Raw genomic sequence first — 21,060 nt, 5'->3', positions numbered from 1 at the left:
AGTAACCTGTAATGAAAAAGAATATGTATATGTATAACTGAATCAGCATGCTGTACACCGGAAACTAATACAAGACTGTAAATTAAAAAAAAAAATGCAGATTGAAAAAAAGAAAAAGAAAAAAGAATCGAAATAGTAACATAATTCTTATAAAATAAAATAAAATGATAAAACAATTCTTAAAAAAAATAAGTAACTATGTTGGCAGTAGACCTTCCCATAAAAGCATAAAAATGATGTAGACATTTTTTTAATTAGAAGAAATAATTGTGAGATGTTAAAAACAACACTGGCAAATATAGTAGGATAAAACTTGTGTATTATGATAATATTTGTCGCCTATTATTTATTTTTTAGGTATACCATTTATTCTCCAAAAGACGGACAGCCTTGTATGGATCATGACAGACAAACTGGAGAGGTAATTATTTATGACAGAGCAGTTATTATAATAATTTTTAATATGGACATAGAATTTAAGAAGCAGATCAGAAACCTGACAACAACTTTATTCCAGTAGTGAGGTATACAGTCATTGATAGCCTCGTGGCTGTGAACAGGGAGGCAGAATGTCACCATAGGCCTGTGTCTTGTCCAGGACCTTGCTACTCCAAGAGTGGCACTTGGTTCAGCTGCATCAGCTTGTTTCAGAAAAGGACATTCTTTTTTTTTTTTTTTAATTTGCTTTGTACTTATTTATTTTTAAATCTTGAAAAAATTAAAAAAAATTTTTTTCTCTTTTTTTGCAGGGGGAGGTAATTATGTTTATTATTTATTTTTATATTTTATTTTATTATTATTTTTAATGGAGGTACTGGGGATTGAACCCCGGACCTGGTGCATGCTAAGCACACACTCTACCACTGAGCTGCACCCTCCCCCCTAGAAAAGCACATTCTTGAGCCTCACCCCAAAATTGCTGAATCAGAAGCTCTGGGGGTGGGGCCCAGGAATCTGTCTTTTAATGTGTTCTCGATGTGATTCATATGCCTGCTCATGTTTGAGAAGCACCACTGCTCTAAAAGGAGAGCGTGGCGAAAGGTAATAAGATACGTGGTTAACTGATGTAGGCAGATTCCATTTATACTTGCTTTGGTCATGTGCCTACTTACCTATTTCCAAAGTACTTCTAGCTATTCATGGCATCAGTTTACTCTGTATTCTTGTAGGACACATCAGTAGCATTATTCCTTGTAACACTAGAGTGAATGAAGGGTAATTCATTTGCCTAAAGCCTTGGCACAGTAAATCAACAGTGCCAGGATCTGAACTTAGGAGTTCTGTGAGTGCATTGTTCTTTGTTACCGCCTTTGAACACCTTTGTAGTCTAGCGACTACTTTTCAAAATCAGCCTTCAATTATGATGTAACTTATCCGAGAGAAGTGAGAGTTGATGAAAATTTTGAAAGTTTTGAGAAACTTCAGAAGGCCCAGTTTATTGAGTGTATTAAACTTTAATATAGCCTATGGTAGCAGTATACTAATTTCAGTAGTGCATCATAGCTTTTCAAAGCTTTTTCCTGTCATTATCTTATGTGTTTCTCAGGGCAGTCCTGTGTGAGGCACAGCACAGTTATTTTACAGATGAGGAAACGAAGACTCAGAGCGATTGTGACTCCTTGGGTCCAACCATAAGTAAGGGCCCAAGCTGGGTTTCGAATGTCCATCATCTGACCCCTGGCCGAGTGTGTGTCTGTGATGACTGCTCTGTGGGGTTGATGTTGATCGTATCTTCTAACTCCCATTTTGGCAAACGCTATTTTGGCTGATTAATCCAAGACAGTTATTTTCTTTCCTGTTCTTCCTTCTCACAGGAGCTCTTAGCAAGCCTCACTCAGTTCAGCCTCCTTGACCAGTTCTGGTCTGGTGTGGCATGGCATGGTCTCCCAAGCCACTTCTTACACATTAGGTTTCCATGTGGATATGGTCAGCATACCACTGGCAGTCTCTTCACTGGAAAAAAGAATTATTCTAACAATGCAAGAACCGTCTTAGAAATTTGCATCAGATTGCTCACATAGATTAGTAGGTTTAATCTAAGTCTTTTTTTCTTCCTCAGATTTTTGTTTTGTTTATTTGTTTAGGGTGTTGGACCTCAGGAATATACTCTAATCAAGTTGAAAGTGCTTGAGCCATACCCATCCAAACTAAGGTAGGTTTACTGAAGCATTGTTATTTCATCTTTTTTGAAATATCAGATAGTTGTGATAGAATCCACAACTTTTTTTGCATCAACATGTATTTTTTTCTTAGTGGCTTGAAAGGGAAAAATATCTTCTTGGTAGCTGCTACTCTCAGACCTGAGACCATGTTTGGACAGACAAACTGTTGGGTTCGCCCTGATATGAAGTACATTGGCTTTGAGACAGTGAATGGTGATATATTCATCTGCACCCAAAAAGCTGCAAGAAATATGTCATACCAGGGCTTTACCAAGGACAATGGAGTGGTGTCTGTTGTTAAGGAGTTAATGGGAGAGGTAAGTTGGGTAACAGACTTTTTAATTTAGTATATAAATTTAGAGGAAAATGTCAACAATGAAGCTTGAAAAAGGGACATTTAAGAAATTTTTTCAAGTGAGGTGTACACACAGTCAAATGTCTAAGTCATAAGTGTACATTTTGGTGCCTTGTCACATATACACACACTCATGTAGGCGCCACCCAAATCGAGATCTAGAACAGTTCCCGCACTCCACAAGGTGCTTTCATGTCCATTTCACATCAGTGCTCAGCCTGCTCCTGCAAAGGAAACCACTGCCATGACTTCAGTCTCCAAAGATTAGTTGCTGTTCTTGAACTCTACATAAGGGAATTATATAGTCTGTACACTTTCGTGTATGTGGAGAGTCATCCATGTTATGTATAGGAGTAATTTGTTCTTCTTTTTTTTAATTGCTGTGGAATAGTCATTGTATGACTATATCACTAAAATAGCATTTTTTAATCTTACGTTTCAGCTCAGTAAGTATCTGGTTGAAAAATACAGACAGTTCTCCCCAGCAGATTTAATAGCTGTAGTAAACATTATATTACTTTTTGAATATGATTACCTGCATTCCTTGTGTGGAACTGCAGCTGCTTTTGTCCTGAGAAGAAAGTTTTGGTTGATGTTAACTAAATCTGGGAGGTTACACAGCTCTTATCCTTAGAACTTATTTACTTATCAGTATTTTTGAATGTCTTATTCCCTTTGGTAAATGCTGATGTTTGTTACCTTAATAAATAACCTTTTAGAAGAAGAAGGTGAGTCAAATATCATCTCAGTTCTCCTTTTGAATTGGACTTTGATTTCTTACTTATTTTGTAAACTTATTTTTTGACTGGATTGTTATATATTTATAACAAAATTTAAAAGAGAAAGTTATACATAAAATATTCCCAGTGACTCAATTTTCCCTTCCATAGGCAGTCAGTAAAATAAGTAAAAAAAAGTCTTGTGTATCCGTCCAGAAGTATTTCATGAATATATAAGCAAATACATATGTATATATTCCTTTACCCTCTTTTTAATACACAGATGGCAATATACTTTATCACATTATTCTGTGTTTTCCTTTCTTTTTTACTTAACTGTTTCCTGATAATCATTTTATTAGTAGGTAAACATCTTCCTTGTTCTTATTTTTACTGTTACATAGTATTCCATTGTTTGGCCACAAGTTATTTAACCATTCTCTGTAACGGATATTCATTTATTTATTTTTACTGAATTATAGTCAACGTTATATTACAATGTTGTCTCAATTTCTGGTGTACAACACAATTCTTCAGTCATATACGAATATACATATATTCATTTTCATATTCTTTTTCACCATGTGTAATGGATATTTAAATTGTTTCTTATGTTATGAACATTGCTGCCACATCTCGTTAGTTCCTATGTTAGAGTTCTGTCCGAGAAGTTTTTGGAACAGTATTAATGACACAAATTTTTTCCTAGTCTTAAATGCAACTTCTTTTATGTTAATTTGAGCAGATTCTGGAATGAGGAAAATGGGTGGTATAAATTAAAAAATAGCTTTCAAAAAAAAAAAGTGAAAAAAAGAAGCTTTCAGCCTTTAAGATTGTTATGATATTTAGCTTTTACCCATAAGACTATTAGTTCCATAAAAGCAGTTTATTTATATGAATAAAGTGGGATGGGTGGGAACTGTATGGAACTGAAAAGTGCATTCCTTTCCTAAACAAGCAGCTGCAAGCTTTTTGTTGATGTATGAGACTATGAGTCCAGTATTGTCAGATCTTCTGCTTTTTTTTTTTTAAAGGAGAAACTAGATATATCTTTTTAATTTAATTTGTCTTCCTAATTTTCATTTAAAATAGATGTACAGGGGAGGGTATAGCTCAGTGTCACAGTGCATGCTTAGCATGTACAAGGTCCTGGATTCAATCCCCAGTATCACCATTTAAAAAAAAAAAGGAAGTGTTAAAATAGAGGTACAGTATTCTTTTTTGTTGATGTCTGATATTTTATTAAGTGGTTTTTCTAAAATTTAAAGTTTTAGTTGTTTCCAGAGTTTGCTAATGTACTTAACCCAGTATTGGGCAGAGTCTCAGAGAAAAAATTCTTTTTTCTTTTGAGGTGAATTCCTAGGATTGCATTGCTCAGTACAAGTTGTGTGAACATTTTTGTGGCAGTTGCTGTGGATTCCTGCATTGTTTTCCTTAAGGAGTACAATGTTAAAAGCAATGTATTTTTTGTGTACTAATTTTCTCACAACCTTATAAGATTTGGGTATTATAATTATTTTCAGTTATTTTTAGTCTAGTAGGTATAAAAGAGTGAGTGTTGTTTTATTTTATATATTTTTGATTATATATTTTGATTGTATATATTCTATATATTTTGATTAAATATATATTATATTTTATATATTTTTGATTATATATATTAGCTTCTCAGGGCTTAAAATAATTAACATTGTTTTAAATTTTAATGGTGGAAATAAGTTACTTTATCTTTTATGCTGATCTTTTTCTTACATAGGAAATTCTTGGTGCATCACTTTCTGCACCTTTAACATCTTACAAGGTGATCTATGTTCTTCCGATGCTCACCATCAAGGAAGACAAAGGTAAAGGGTTTCTTTCTTTCTAGAAATTCTTTGGGAAACACATTCTGGTTGTATTAGTTAATTCCATATTTTCTTATGTAAGGCACTGGTGTGGTCACAAGTGTTCCTTCCGACTCTCCGGATGATTTTGCTGCCCTCAGAGACTTGAAGAAAAAGCAAGTAAGTGTCTGAGTTCCATGTTTTTATTTCCTTTTCATCATCTTGTTGGTTAGGTACCAGTGAACTAACTATTGTATTAGGCTAAAAAGCTATGCATGTATCTTTGAAATGCTATCTTTAACCTGTTTCTTGATGTTTTTATGTTTTCCTATCATTTGAATTTTAAATATATTTCATAGAATCCTTTCTTAAAGTTAATTTATTTAGAGCTCATAATTTTTTTAGGTTCATAATAAAGTTGAGAAAAAAGGTACAAAGATTTCCCATGTACTCCCTGTTTTAACACATGTGTAGGTTCACCCATTATTAACATCACTCACCAGAATGATACATTTTTTACCAAAAAATGAACCTACATTGACACATCATAATCACCCAAAGGCCGTAGTTAACCTTAGGGTTCACTCTTGGTGTTGTACATTCTGTGGATTGGGACAAATGTATAATGTATCTATCACTATAATATACAGAATATTTTCATTGCCTTAAAAATCCTCTGCGTTCTTCCCGTTCATCTCTCCTCCCTCCCACCCCTGGCAACCACTAATCTTTTTAATTGTTACACATAGTTTGACCTTTTCAGAAAGTCATATAGTTGGAATCATACAGTATGTAGCCTTCTTAGATTTGACTTCTTTCACTTAGCAATATGCATTTAAGGTTTCTCATGTCTTTATAGCTTGATAGGTTATTTCTTTTTAACACTGTAAAATATTCTGTTGTCTGGATGTACAACAGTTTGTTTATTCATTCACCTACTGAAGGACATCTTGGTTGCTAACAAGTGTTTGCACTTATAAGTAAAGCTGCTATAAACATCCATGCGCAGGTTTTTATAAATTTATAAATTTATAAAATATAAATATTTATAAATATAAATATTATTGCTGGATCATATGGTAAGAGTATGTGTAGTTGTGTAAGAAACTGCCAAACTGTCTTCCAAAGTGGCCGTACCATTTTGCATTCTCACTAGCAACGTATGACAGTTCCTGTTGCTCCACATCCTTGTCAGCATTTGGTGTTGTCAGTATTCTGGATTTTGGCCATTGTAATTGGTGTGTGATGATATCTTGTTTTATTTTGCATTTTCCTGGTGACAGACGATGTGGAGTATCTTTTCGTGTTGCTTATTTGCTATCTGTGTGCCTTTGGTGAGGTGTATCTGTTAAGGTCTTTGGCTTATTTTTTAAATCAGATTTGTTTGTTTTCCTATTGTTAAGTTTTAAAAGTTCTTTGTACATTTTGTCTAACAGTCCTTTATCAGATGTATCTTTTGTAAATATTTTTTCTCAGTTTGGTTTGTCTTTCTCTTCTCTTGGTATTGTCTTTTGCAAAGCAGAAGTTTGTAATTTTACCGAAGTCCAGCTTATCAATTATTTCTTTTGTAGATTATGTCTTTGATGTTCTCTAAAAAGGCATCACCATACCCATGGTCATTTAGGTTTTCTCCTGCATTATCTTTTAGGAGTTTTATAGCTTTATGTTTTACATTTTGTTCCATGATCCATTTTGAGTTAATTTTTGTATTGAGTGTAGGGTCTTTTTCTAAATTTATTTTTATGCAGATGGATGTCCGGTTGTTCCAGTAACATTTGTTGAAGAGACTGTCCTTGCACCATTGTATTGCCTTTGCTCCTTTGTCAAAGATCAGTTGATTGTATTTATGGGGATCTGTTTCTGAGCTCTGTGTTCTGTTCCACTGATCTGTCTATTCCTTTGTCAGCACCACAATGTCTTGGTTATTGTAACTTTATAGTAAGTCTTGAAGTTATTCAGCATCAGTCTTACAACTTTTTTTTTTTAATATCGAGTTGGCTCTTCTGGGTCTTTTGCCTCCATATAAACTTTGGAATCAGCTTGTTGAGATCCATAAAGTAATTGGCTGAAATCTTGATTGAGATTGTATTGACTCTATGGGATGAGTTGAGAAGAACTGACATCTTGACAATATTTAGTCTCCCAATCCGTGAACATGGACTATCTCTCCATTTATTTAGTCTTTCTTTGATCCTGTTCATCAGAGGTTTGTAGTTTTCCTTGTCTCTTATATGTGTATTGTTAGTTTTGTACCTAAATATAATTGAACAGCACAGCTTTGAACTGTGCAAGACCCACTTACATGTAGATATTTTTTGATAAATATGTAGTACAGTACTACAATGATCATGGTTGGTTGAATTTGTGGGTATGGGACTGTGGATACAGTGGACTGACTGTAAAGATACATGCAGATTTTTGACTGCTTGGTAGAGTCAGCAGCCTTAACCCCCATGTTGTTTAAGCATCAACTATATTTAATTTTGGGGGGAACTAATGTAAATGGTATTGTGTTTTTAATTTCAAATTCTGCTTGTTCATTTTTGGTATATAGGAACACAATTGAATTTTGTATATTAACTGTATTCTGCAACCTTCCTATACTTTCCTATCAGTTCCAGGAGTTTTTTTTTTGGTTGTTGATTCTTTGAATTTTCTATGTAGTTGATCATGCTATCTGCAAACAAAGCAGTTTTATGTCTTCCTTCCCAATCTGTAATACCTTTTCTTTCCTCTCCTCTCCTCCCCTCTCCGCCCTTCCCCTCTCCTCTTTTCTTTTCTTGCTTTATTTCATTACCGAGAACATTCAGTACAATGTTGAAAAGGAGTGGTGAGGGGGGTTTCCCCCTGCGCCCTGGTGACATTGTGCAGGCTAGGTGGCTGGACCACGGTGTGATGGGCCAGGGAAGTGACTGTGTCCGGCAGATCTGTGCCATGTGTACCTGAAGAGGAGAGGTTTGCTGGGTGGTTCCTTTTCATTATGGCCAGATTGCAGTCAATTTTGGAAGCTATCAACATTTATTTTATGTTTATTACACTTTTTAAAATTGAAGTATAGTTGATTTACAATGTGTTAGTTTCTGGAGTACAGCACAGTGATTCAGTTATACATACATTCTTTTTCATTATAGGTTATTATTGAATATAGTTCCCTATGTTATACAGTAGGACCTTGTTTATTTTATATATAGTAATTAGTATCTTTGTTCATTACATTTTTGAGGCATCAAAGTCTTATGTGTTTGTTTAAAAAAAAAGAAAGGCGTGGTGAGAGGGGATATCCTTGCGCTGTATCTGATCTTAGTGAGAAAGCTTTGATTTCTCATCATTAAGTATGATGTTAGCTGTAGGCTTTTTATAACATAGTCTTTACAAAGTTGAGGAAGTCTGCTTCTCTTTTAGTTTACTGAGAGTTTTTTTGTGACTAGGTATTGGGTTTTGTCAAGTGCTTTTTTTCATCTGTTGATATAATTTTGTGATTATTCATTTTTAATCTGTTGATGTGATAGATTTCATAAAACTTGAAAAAAGTTTTCTGATATTCACATTTTCATTGCAACCTGGAACATAATTCTCATTTTAAGTGTCTGTGTACGTGTGAATTTTTGCTTTTGGCTGTACAATTGCATCATTAAGCCATTCACTCAAACTGTTTAGTTCTTTAAAGTCATATATCCTTTCTTGAGATACTTGGTAAAACTGAAAAATTGCTCTCTCTAGAGAGGAGAACAAAAATAGTTTTAAAAGTTTGGGAGATGCTTCCATCAATAATTACCAGTAAAGTGTCGATCATTAGTATTAACCTGGAAATTTTTTCTAGGCTTTGCGAGCGAAGTACGGAATTAGAGATGACATGGTCTTGCCATTTGAGCCTGTGAGTACATAGATAATTCAGAATATTCATATCCATATTTCTCTTTTTAGAGAATGAAAAGAGGTAACATTTTCCTTGAAACAAAATTAAATAATTGGTAGAGTATGAAAATAAGAGAGAGTTTGCTTAAGAGTTTATTTAATTTGATAATTGCTGTGGTGGATAAAAATGAAAGAAAAACTAACAGTAAGCATTTTCTTAGCACCTGGCACCTGCAGTTCTGAAACAAACAAACAGCTTTTCAGCCTTACCAATTATATAATAGCTTATTTTCTAGTATGGCCAATTTCCAGGTTTCTAAAGACAAAATTTTGCCATATTACTCATGAATGTTTATGTTTTCAAATTGGTGCCTGCAGAAGAAAAAAAAAAAACTTAAATTACTAGTGAATAATTTTCATGAAGAATCCAGAAGACAATATAAACCAGAAACAAGCCTATCTGTAAATTTAGTTGCTTATAGCATTTTGCTAGTTTCAACATTAATTATTTCATTAATTATATGCTGGTGGAGGGATGAGAGCTGGGGAAGGTGTGTGTGTAGTGAGAGAGGGACAATGTGGGGGTTCGTGCAGAGCATTTGGGTGGAGAGTAGAAAGACAGATTCACATCTGGATGTTAGCCCCTCTGTGATTACCTAATGTGTGGCACTGCCATAGTGATGTATAAAATCTGAAATGATTTCGTTGAACGGTAAGGCAAAAGGACTGTGCCCATCGGGCTGTCGTTGTGTTCATTCAGTGTGAGATCCTGACATTGTGGTTCTTTGCAGGTGCCAGTCATTGAAATCCCAGGTTTTGGAACACTTTCTGCTGTAACCATCTGTGACGAGTTGAAAGTTCAGAGCCAGAATGACCGAGAAAAACTTGCAGAAGCAAAGGAGAAATTATATCTAAGAGGGTTTTATGATGGTGTAAGTGGTACTTTTTTATTGTTTTTATTTGATTTACCCTGTGCTCTGTGATTTTCATCTTAGTGACTTTGAAAATAATATCAAAAAATTCAATATAGTTTCAGCTATATCCTGATTTGAGAGGGATTAATGTAAGATTGTATTCTTCTATTTCCAAATTTTTTAAAATCTATTTTTGTCTAATAGCATTTGTGGAAATTCCATTTTTGTGCCCTCTAATCTATAAGAAATGAACTTCTTGAGAAAATATTTAAAATTAGTTCATATTATCATACAGTAAACTCCAACAGTTTATTGCATGGGCAATATGTGGTCCCTTTTTGCTCTTTTAATTGAGGAGTTCACATTTTAAATAAGCACTTTCATTTGCTTCATTAATTTACTTGTTAATGCCTACTGCATGCCATGTTAGCACAATAAGCCAGTTCTGGACCTTTTTTCCTCCTTAATTGTGCAAATGTTAATGTAGCTTTACATATCCATGGAAAGAAGATGAGCCTAGAGAAAGTAAAAAGTCCAGTTGCTCGTGACTTGAGGTTGAAATGAAGATTTTTAAGGCTAAGAATTGCCTCAAAAATCTTACATGCCTTTTTTTAAAGTGACTTCCATGTTTTGGATGACAATAAAAGCCAACACTTACATAGCATTTACATATTTACTTACTTCTGAAAATAACCTGTGAAGTAGACACTGTTATTCCCATTTTACAGATGGGGAAATTGAGGCACTAAGAGATTAAGTAATTTACCCAGGATCAGCCAGATAGCCAGCCAGAGGCAGAACTGGGACTCAAACTAGGCAACTTGGCTCTAAGATTTGTACTGTTAATCCCTGTGCCACAATGATCAATAAGTAAAATTTCATAATGATGAATTACATAGATAATGAAGTATTTTGATATGTTAGAGGACTGGAAGGTCAAAAAAGAACACTTAAGATAGAAGCTATTTGAGAGTCACAGGAGTCAGATAGATAGAGGTCAGAATATCAGCTGGAAAGGGATTGTGGCTAGCTCTGTGACAGCAGTGGGCAAGCTAATACTTTGCCCTGGAATTAAATCTCCCCACTGCCAAAAAGTCAGAGTTGAAAAACAACAGGCTTTCCTCTAAGAGCCAAGCTTGTCACATGGCCAGGCAAAGGAGAATGTTTGCTGGCAACAGATGGAGTTGGAAAGAGAAGCTGAAGTGGGGCTGAGCTGGGTATGCTCAGTTCTTTCTCCCAGAGCCTTCAGGAATGACATGAGTTAGGGGAGAGGAATTCTCTCCACATGGAAACCTGAGAAGTGGGAAGGAAGTGAGTGTTCCTTTCTAACTATGTTCATAATAGCTATTCTAGTTACACTAAAAGAAAAACAAGTGTTACAAATATTTGTTGTCCAAGCTGTGCCAAAATTAAGGCTTATGGTTTATAAATGTGATAAATTTCACAGTAAAAGTATCTTGGTTGTGACGGGTAGTAAATTTAGTTAGGGAGAGGTTTGGGGGTGGAACCCAAAGCAAATTTTAATTGTTTCATATGTGCTTTTTCTCCACTTCTCCTTTTAGGTAATGTTGGTGGATGGATTTAAAGGACAGAAGGTCCAAGATGTAAAGAAGACTATTAAGAACAAGATGATTGACGCTGTATGTCATGGGCTATCCTCTGAAGGCTGTTTTTGGAGAAAAGCTTTTAGTTAATAGACTTCCCAGTGATAATTAGTAGTGAGTTCTGTAGTAGAACCTGGAGCTATATTAGAGATATAATTTTATATATATATAAAACAGGAGACCTGTTTAGCAGTTCATTTAACTTGACATCCCACCTGTAACATTGATGAAGAGTTAGTGTTCCAAAGATCGCCTGTGCAAATCACATACAGAGAACTTTAATGGTGCTTCCTGGCGGTGAGGTATTGGTGGTTACAGTTCTCTTTCTGTAGGGCTTTTTACTGTCATCCTTTTTTCCCTTTTCATTTTTGTTGTAACTTTTTTCTGTTGAGTTACTTAACTACTTTTAAAGTTGAATTTTTATTTTTGACAGTTATGTATATCCATAATACAGAGAGACAATGGCTTATTCAAATTTTAAAAATAATTTCTTCTCCCTCCTTCAACATTCTCTTAAGTTTCTCTTCCTTGGACAGGCTTACTTTCAACTGTTTTCAGTTATTTTATTTAGTATCGTCCTCCACCTCTCTTACAGATCTCTCATCTAAATGCTTGTAGTGTAATTTTTAAATTTTCATTTTTAGGCATCAGCCATTGACTTCCAACTATGGAAGATCAAGATTTAACTCTTCCCAACTTGTGTCTTCCTGTCTAACCTCACATTTATGTGTACTTCTCCAACCCCCATCTTCCTAGTCGAGGTGTATTATAACTTACGTTAGAGCAATACTCAGTGTGTACGTTTTTGAGTCGTGGCTGATCCATAGGGCAGTGTACCATGAGAACTTCTCTTCCCCAGCTTTTGATTTTCTGTGGAGTTAATAATTGTCTTTCCCCCCGACTTTTCTTACTTTTAAATATAATTTTTGGTACTTCATCCCCAAACTCTGTCTCAGCTGTTAAGTTCTCCTATCAGGACCTTCAAACACATCGGTATGCCATCGGTTACATCTTAGACAAAGTTCTCCCAGAGCCTTCTGGCCTGTGTTACTCATTCAGACTGGTACTTCCTGCAGATGTGCACAAGTATCTGGGATGTTCCTCCTCTCTTACTTAGGATTCCCTTTACTTCTCTGGAGTTGGATCTCCTGTTTCTGGGATCCCATGACTTCTTATTTACTTTTTTATTTTGGTGAAGCTCTGCGTCTGGTAGTTTTCCTGGAAAAGGGTACCTGGAAGGTAAATTTTTGTGACCTTCCATGTCTGAAATATCTTCATTCTGTTCTCATACTTGAATGTCTAGGTTTAGAATTCTGGCTTAGGAAAGAATTTTTCCTTAAAATTTTAAAGGCCATTGCCCATAGTGTACTGGTTCAGTGATGCTGTTGAGAAGTCCAAAACCATTCTGGTAATAATGAATCTTTTATAACTGACCTGTGGCTACACTGCACCCCCTCCCCACCCCAGCCTGAAGCTTATAAAGTCTTCTCTTTTGTCCCAGTATTTTGAAATTGCATGATGATTTACTTTGGTGTAGGTCAGTTTTCATTCATTCTTCTGGGTGCATAGTGGGCTCCTTCAATCTGGAAACTTATGTTCTTCAATTTTGGGAAAATTTCTTGACTTTTTGTTTGACAATTTTGTCCCTTCCTGTTCTTTATTTTTGCTGACTGAATTCTTACCATTCAGATATTGAATCTCTTAGCCTCTGAAAGTCCTTTTGCTCTTCTTTCTGAGGAAGTCCCTCAATTTTTTGTGGAAAATTTCAAATTTATAAAAAAGTATAGAGAAGTATAATGAATTCCTGTATACCTCTTACCCAACTCAGAGGCAATTTAAGAGCTTATTCTTCTTATCTGATCCTTTTTTATAGGATGCCATTCTCATTTCATGTATATGAAATTTTAATCTTTCATTAATTTGAGGACAACTGTTGATATTTAACAGTGGGTACGAAAAGGTGATGGGAACCTTTTTGGATATGGATAGGGCTTCACTGGAGGAGATCCAGAAGGTCCATTTGGGCCTTGGGGAAGCCCTGATATTAGCCTTGATGTTAATTAGGGCTTCTTGGTTTGTTAGACTCCCCTCAGAAGATTCTTCAGTTTCTGACCTAAAGGGTCTGTGCTAACTGAGCATTCTGGGAGCTGAATGGGAGAAGATTGCTAGGGTGGGTACCAACACCCAGTGTGCTCACTTTCACTCAGTCCCCGCTTTTTCACTGTGATACCCATAACCTAAGCTTGTCCTCTGGTTGAGGGACTCTCTTCTGTCCTGTCCAGGGAATAAACCTTCATTGCTCTGCTGGCATAGGGAGGGGCACTTGCTTGTCTGCATAGTGTGGGATCAGGGTATCTGGAGTTCAAACTTCGTTAAAAGACTTTGATTAGTCCTTGTCTTTCCTGCCTTGTGTTGCCTTCTCTTCCAGAACTGTCTTGTGCTACAAATCCCGAGTTTTTTGGAAGTTCTGTAATGCAAACTAGATTGCTTTTCAGCCTTCTCTTCTGTGGGCTTAGGATTCAGCTAGCTTTCTTTGATTTGCTAATAGTTATCTGTCATCCTACTTTTTAGTTCCCAACATTTGGTTAATATTATTTCTTCTCCCATTCTTGTTGTCTTTATAGGTTCATATCATTGGGGAAAAAAAAGCCTCTTTGTTGTCATTTTGTTAGAATTTTGAGAGGAAGCAGAGTTACATGTCTGTTTTAATTTACTATTGTTAAATGGAAGTCTTCAGTAATAGTATTTTCCATGTTTAATTCTTGTGCATCTTTTTTTTTTTTAACAGCAGTGGTTCCATGGATCTGATTTCCTATTTTCTTTATATATATATTTTTTAATATATTATAACAGGAATAAAAGGCTAATTAGGCAGCCTTACCTTCAGAGCATAGCATTAGAAACTGTTAAACATCTTTCACTCTGAAGAGGCATAATCTGTACCTAGGGAAGGTGATCCATTTGATAAAGATGCATGCCTTTTCAGCAGCAAGTGTTACACAGAAAGAAGGGCAGTTACCTTCTACCTTGGGAAGAGGGAAGACATAATGAAAATGTGAGGTTTTGGTTATTTGTGGTAGAGCATTTTTTTAAAAGTTATTCTTATCTTTGAGGAACAGAGATTGCCTTGACATAATAGCTGATATAATTTTATTTACTTTCATTTAGGGAGATGCATATATTTACATGGAACCAGAGAAACAAGTTATATCCAGGTCTTCAGATGAATGCGTCGTGGCCCTGTGTGACCAGTGGTTAGTCTCTCTTATAGTAAGAAGGAATTTCCTTCTGTCACTTTGCTTATCTATTTGACTTTTATTTTTTTAAATCATTTCATCCACTCCCAGGTACTTGGATTATGGAGAAGAGAACTGGAAAAAACAGACATCCCAGTGCTTGAAGAACCTGGAAACGTAAGCTGGGAGAAAGTGATGGTAGATGGGCAAGGAGATGAGAAACAGGGAAGACAATAAAGGTGAAGAGAAATACTTTATCTTCTACTCTTCCCAGGTTCTGTGAGGAGACCAGGAGGAATTTTGAAGCTACCTTAGATTGGCTGCAAGAGCATGCTTGCTCCAGAACTTATGGTTTAGGTAAGCAAACTTCCACGTTTTTCTGTTTGGATGACTTTGCCGGTTATGTAGCAAAGTAACACTTTACCTTTTTTTTTCTTCTCTTCCAGTGTTTTTCTGAATTAGAAGTTCGGGGTTAGAGGGTGAGGGAAACTAGGACATGGTCTTCTGACATCCACCTGGTGGTAGAAGTCTCTAACCTACATAGCTTTTATGGTGCAGCTTTTTAATAGAAAGTTTCTAGTGCCTCAGCCTTTTTTGTTTGTTTGTTTTTTGAGTGAAAGCAGAGATGCGTACTCCATAGACCATGCAGGCCATCTCAGAAGGCAAGAGAAAGGCCGAGACAGAGAGTACCCATTTTGTCTTTTACTTACCAGTTTATTTGTATTAATTAAGTAAATTTAAGATAGCTCTGTCAGTACTATTGACCCGCTCTTGAAAATGTGAATTCTATAGATAAAGTGTCTCTTGGGTTCCTCAAGCATTAGTTTCCTTCTTTTTATCTTGCAGGTACTCGTCTACCATGGGATGAGCAGTGGCTGATTGAATCGCTCTCCGATTCCACTATTTACATGGCATTTTACACAGTTGCACACCTGTTGCAGGGAGGTAACTTGCGTGGACAGGCAGAGTCTCCGCTGGGCATCAGGTTGGTAAATGGATAAGGAAAAGAAGTGTAATTTGTTAGCAAGAGATGTGAGCTTTTGATTTACCTATTGGAAATTCTAATAATTAGTTTTTAGAAGAACTCATTTAGTGGAATTTTGTTGTGATGTTTTTGCTTTTTGATGTTGAACTGAGAAAAAGTAATAAATAGCCCCTCCTCTGTTACCCGTTCTTCATTCTTAGGGGAGTCTCCTGTCCTCATTTGTTAATGTAACTGCATTAAGAAAGTGATTTCTACGTCAAGGTTGGATTAGAATCCTGATTCTTTCAAAGAGGTTGTATATATATATGTAATTGTTGTTGTCTGTTTCTTTTATTTTTAATAGTCCTCAGCAGATGACCAGGGAAGTTTGGGACTATGTTTTCTTCACGGAGGCTCCATTTCCTAAGACTCAGATCCCAAAGGAAAAGCTAGATCAGCTGAGGCAGGAATTTGAATTCTGGTATCCTGTGGATCTTCGAGTCTCTGGCAAGGATCTTATTCCAAATCATCTTTCATATTTCCTTTATAATCATGTGGCTATGTGGCCAGAAGAAAGGTGAGTGCTAAAAAAGATGTAGACTAAATGTATTGATTATTGACAAGGGCTCAAATATATAGAAATTACTGTGGAGAGAATGGTTAGATTTGCCAGTTATGTTTTTTTTTTTACTTATATTAAATATTCTAAAGCAGAAAGCACACCTCCTATATCAGTTATATCCAGAGGTCCTCATACCTACCTTTGGCCACCAAAGCACATCATATTTCAGGGGCATCAGTAATTCACTTGCCCTGTTATGTGACTCATCTGACCTGTCAGATGCAGGAGTAAAGGTGATTTAAGACAGAGCGTGGGACGTTAGAATTGGAAGGAAACATCACTTTTGAGCTGAGAGCCCCAAGGTTCCAGCATTAGTTGATGATGATGTTCTGACTAGAATCTGGGTCGAAGATGCATTTTTAATACCCTGTGCTCAAGAGTAATCCTTCTGTCATCTTCCCTCTTGACCCAAATATGTCTGTGTGCCTTTTCCTCCTGTCACTAAAGTAGCTGAAGAAACAAACCCCTCCCACTGTTCAAATTTTATTTTGTAAGACCAAAGTAATCTCATGTGATTTCCTTCTTATATTTAGAATGAGATTGAATTTTCTTTCTCAAGAATAAAAGGGAGGTTTTGAAGAAGAGAAATAAAATAAACCTGATGTGGTTCTTACCATGTAATTATTTTTCTCTGTTGTTCAAAATGTGTTTTTGGAGAAATCGGGTATCTCAGAATTACTTGTTAGTAGTTAAGTTGAATATTTATCCCCTTGCATCAAGTTTTTGACATGTATTAGGGTTTTAAAATTACAGGTAAGTAATAGCATCAAGGCTTATGTCAGGCACTGTTCTAATCACTTTTAGTAACTCGTCTTATTTTCACTACGGCCTTTGGAGGAGGGTCTATAATATCCTCGTTTTACATGAGGCATAGAAGGCTCAAATAACTCACCCAGGATTACCCAGCAGTGGCAGAACCAGCATGCAGACCCCAGCAGTCTGACTCTAGAACTCATGCTCTTAACACTGCCTCCTACCTGATCTTGTGAATGAATGAATGATATATACATAGCTTGAAAATTCAAATGGTTCATAAAGGCAAAAAGTTAAAAGTGAACTTTCAGCCTTCCCCCTGTATCACTCTGTTTCCCAAAGCTCATCACTGCTACTACTTTCCAGATTCCTTCTGGAAAATGTATGTATTCCTATACTGGCATTAGATATCTATTCTTACATATTTTTTAATCTATACAAAGATGCCACATTATAGACACTATTTTGTCTCTTTGTTTTTCCTTGTAATAGTATATTTCTAAGATCTTTTTATATCAATATATATAGCCCTGCCTGTATTTTAAAATAGTTACATAGTATTTCATTTTAAGCCTGTACCACAGTTTATACAACCATTCCTTTACTAATGGACTTCCCTTGTCTTCCTTTATTTCCTGTTATGAAAAGGACTCAATAAATATCTCTGTACTTTTGCCTTAGCAAACTTTTATGAATCTTTTAGCATTTACCTTAAAATTTTAAGGCTAAACCATAATCTTTGTTTCATTTTCTGTATTTAAACATTTACCTGTCAAGTGACAAATGGCCTATATCTGTGAGGGCAAATGGACATCTCCTCCTCAACTCTGAGAAGGTAAGGCTCATTGCCTCTTGAAAGGTTAAAATTCTGCCAAAAACTTTCCAGATTTAGGATGTTGTACTTTTTAAAGAAATAAAGAATATGAAAATCAAGGAGTTAAAAATCTTCCATTTAAAATGTTTAGGACTACCAGCATAAATTAAAGGTTTACCTTTAAAATTAGGTGAATGAAATAGATAGTATTAGTTGAGGGGAGGGATGGGGAAAACTTATTTACCGATTGTAACATTTGTTTGTAGGGTGACACAAATTGTAACAGGAGGAGAGAGAGACAGGGAAAGGGACAGGAAACATAAAGACCCTATCATTGTGGCCCTACAATATCTTCCTTATTAAATTGAGAAAATAACTTGGTGGCTTTTGCTTTATACTGTGACCAAACACTAAATGAGAATAATAGAATTTTGGAGTTTGTAGTATTCAGGTGTCATTTAAGGCTTCTTCCCAGACAGTGTATCTCTCACTATACTGCTGTAACTTCCCCTGTTGTTACTACTAATAATAGACGTGGTTTTTTATAGGCTACACAAGACTTTAGTTGATCAAGACCCTCAACAGGAGATTATGCAAACCTCTTAACAAGGCCCTGCTTGCCCCTATGATGCCTTTGTGCACATTAGAAAGGGGCACCCTCCCTCAACTAAACAAACAAACAAAAAATTAAGTTGCAGTATTATCTGTTTTTCATTAATAACAATTGCAACAAGGTGGATTTATTCCAACCAGTGCAGCTTGCTACATCTGATGGACTAACGGTGAAAGAATGGTAAAAGAACATTCATAGCTGTATGTCATAATGAAAATAGTTATAGATTTAAACAAATAGCATATGATATGAATTGCAAAATGAAACATTTTTTACAGTGCCCTAATATTGAAAGGGGATTAAAAAATTTATTCAAGATAATCTGTACATTAGGCTGAAAAACAGCCAGTTTATAGATTTTGTTAAATCAACAAGGACTTTTGACTATCTAATTTTTTTCTTTGAAAGTCAAAGTGTAACTATATATTTGTATATATGTATATATATATGTGTGTGTATTTTTATATATGTATAAAAATATAAATCCTGTTATAACATGACATTTTCTTTGGTTTCAGCATTGTTGTCTTATACATACACTATACTCATTTTATTAGAACAAGGTACTTTATTGCTGTGTAGTGGAAAATTGATAGAATAATCACCTCTCTGGTATCAGCAAAGTTACAAAGGCGTAAAAATTTTTTGAATTATGAAGATTGCTAGGCTGTACACGTTGCCTCTTTAGTTGTGTTGCCGTCAGACACAGCACAACTTGAGTAACCAACTGTTGTGACCCTAATGACAGGAAGTTCCTTAAAGCCCTAATTCTGACCTCCTGATCTAGTCCATTTATTTCTGAATGACTCTAATTGCTATAAAGCTCTTCTTTATAACCAGCTAAAGTGTTCCAGAGTTGTAGTGGAATTATCCCACAAGTCAAATCAATTCCTAAGGGACATTATCAGTTAATGGAAAGAGCAGTGGACTGAGTAAGCAGACTGGAGATCCTGTCCTAGCTTTAGTGACTCGGATGAGTCACTGTACTGACTGGACTTCAGTTTTCTCCTCTGTAAAATTAGTGTAAGGTATCTTTTCCTTTCCATGTTTCTAATTCTTTTTGTCTTTTTCTGATGGTGGCCAACCCATTTAATTTGATATGACTGATTTGGCTTGTTTATTTATATATATTTTTACTAATGCCTGATCATTGACTTTCTATTTCAGATGTCAAAATCCACAGGCAACTTCCTCACTTTGAGCCAAGCTCTTGACAAATATTCAGCCGATGGTGAGTATACTGTTTTGTTATTGCTGTTGCGTGGGGTCCAATTCTCCTCAGATTACAGCAGGCAGGTTAAAATTGTTGTTTTGGTTTTATTGCTTTTGTCTTTTGCTTTTACCAGTACTTCAAAATATTCATGTTTTCTCTGTGTACAAGCAATGTAATTTTTAAAACATAAGAATTGCTAATCTTACCTATTTAGGAACAAATTTAAGCTAAGATTATTAGAGTCTTCTTTCAAGGAATACTCACTATAATGGCAACCTGGCTTTTTCATAATTTCATGCTGCTTCTAAGAAGTCAGAGTTAGTTTGTAGCGATGTTGAGTATGTAGGAAGCTTTTTCAAAGTGTTTCCTTCATATTTGATATACATACAGGTGACTTGCAACTGGGAGCACTCATTTTTTAGAAAAATACATTTTCCCTGTCCTCATTCCTGTTCCATTTGATGATTACTTTGTCAAGAGAAGAAATGTACTGTCTTATCTGGAGGAGCCAGTTATTTCATATGTAGCCTAGACTGGTCATCATGGCTCTGCTTTACTCACATGGCTACTGTAGTCTGAGACTGTACTGAAGGAGATTGGGGACCAGCTAACCTAAGTTACTTTAAAAAACACTATTTTGACTGGACGCTGTAGGGCAAAACGAACTCTACGCAAATATTGTAGTTAGTAAATCTGTTTTGACAAGAGGTGTAGATTAGCAATTCTGAGACTATACTGTGTGTTTACTGGGATTGAACAAATAAATATATTGTAGATGAGAGCTCGCTGTCAGAAGCTATAAATAAATCAAGAGGAAATGCTAGAATGAACCCTATGATATTGGATCAAAATTGGCAATATCAGTATGAACTCATGGTTTTTATTTTATATACAGACAAATAGAAAAAAACGTAAATTTATGTGTAAGTTAGTATACATGCTTTTATTCTAGCTCTGTCTGCTAAGAGAGACTATGAGAAGTGTAAATACTAGTAACAGTGAAACACCTGGCATTCAGATCTTGGTTTCTAAATACCATTTTCTAATAAAAGGAACAAGCGTTCCTAGGAGAAATGATTGATTTGAGGTCTGGAGTAGAGAAAATACAAGATGAGCATGGAACACATTATGGTGCCAGAAAATAAGGAAATGTTTAAAAAAGGATGTGGACAGCTTGAAAGGGCACAGGAACCAACTTGAAGGAGTTCCCAATTGCCCCAGCTAGGACAATTTAGGAAACAAAGTAATTGAGTTAAAAAGAAAATCATTTGCCACATGAACATACTCAGTGTGCAGTAATAAAACTAAAGTAGGATAAACAAAATAAACTCTCATTTAGAAACCCCACAAGAAGAAACAAAGTACATAAGGATAGTATTGGATTATAATCCAATGAATAAATATTTATGAATC

At 35.5% G+C, this 21,060-nt stretch overlaps 1 protein-coding gene across 2 annotated transcripts in view; it reads left to right on the top strand.

Moving 5' to 3' along the window:
• LARS1 (leucyl-tRNA synthetase 1) overlaps positions 1 to 21,060 on the top strand; it is a 55,736-nt gene that overhangs the window by 16,354 nt on the left and 18,322 nt on the right. For both annotated transcript variants that reach the window (XM_032477035.1, XM_014557229.2), the window contains exons 8-22: positions 358 to 421; positions 2,085 to 2,152; positions 2,254 to 2,479; positions 4,993 to 5,080; positions 5,163 to 5,239; positions 8,880 to 8,933; positions 9,706 to 9,846; positions 11,391 to 11,468; positions 14,601 to 14,686; positions 14,780 to 14,845; positions 14,943 to 15,025; positions 15,515 to 15,653; positions 15,997 to 16,209; positions 17,785 to 17,842; positions 19,602 to 19,665. In XM_032477035.1, coding sequence (XP_032332926.1) covers positions 358 to 421; positions 2,085 to 2,152; positions 2,254 to 2,479; positions 4,993 to 5,080; positions 5,163 to 5,239; positions 8,880 to 8,933; positions 9,706 to 9,846; positions 11,391 to 11,468; positions 14,601 to 14,686; positions 14,780 to 14,845; positions 14,943 to 15,025; positions 15,515 to 15,653; positions 15,997 to 16,209; positions 17,785 to 17,842; positions 19,602 to 19,665 — 1,505 coding nt within the window. The remainder of the gene's footprint in view (positions 1 to 357; positions 422 to 2,084; positions 2,153 to 2,253; positions 2,480 to 4,992; positions 5,081 to 5,162; positions 5,240 to 8,879; positions 8,934 to 9,705; positions 9,847 to 11,390; positions 11,469 to 14,600; positions 14,687 to 14,779; positions 14,846 to 14,942; positions 15,026 to 15,514; positions 15,654 to 15,996; positions 16,210 to 17,784; positions 17,843 to 19,601; positions 19,666 to 21,060) is intronic.

Source organism: Camelus ferus, chromosome 3, assembly GCF_009834535.1.
Source record: "Camelus ferus isolate YT-003-E chromosome 3, BCGSAC_Cfer_1.0, whole genome shotgun sequence".
Taxonomy (NCBI): domain Eukaryota; kingdom Metazoa; phylum Chordata; class Mammalia; order Artiodactyla; family Camelidae; genus Camelus; species Camelus ferus.
Note: the sequence above shows the minus strand (reverse complement) of the source record. Positions and strands in the feature narration are given on the sequence as shown.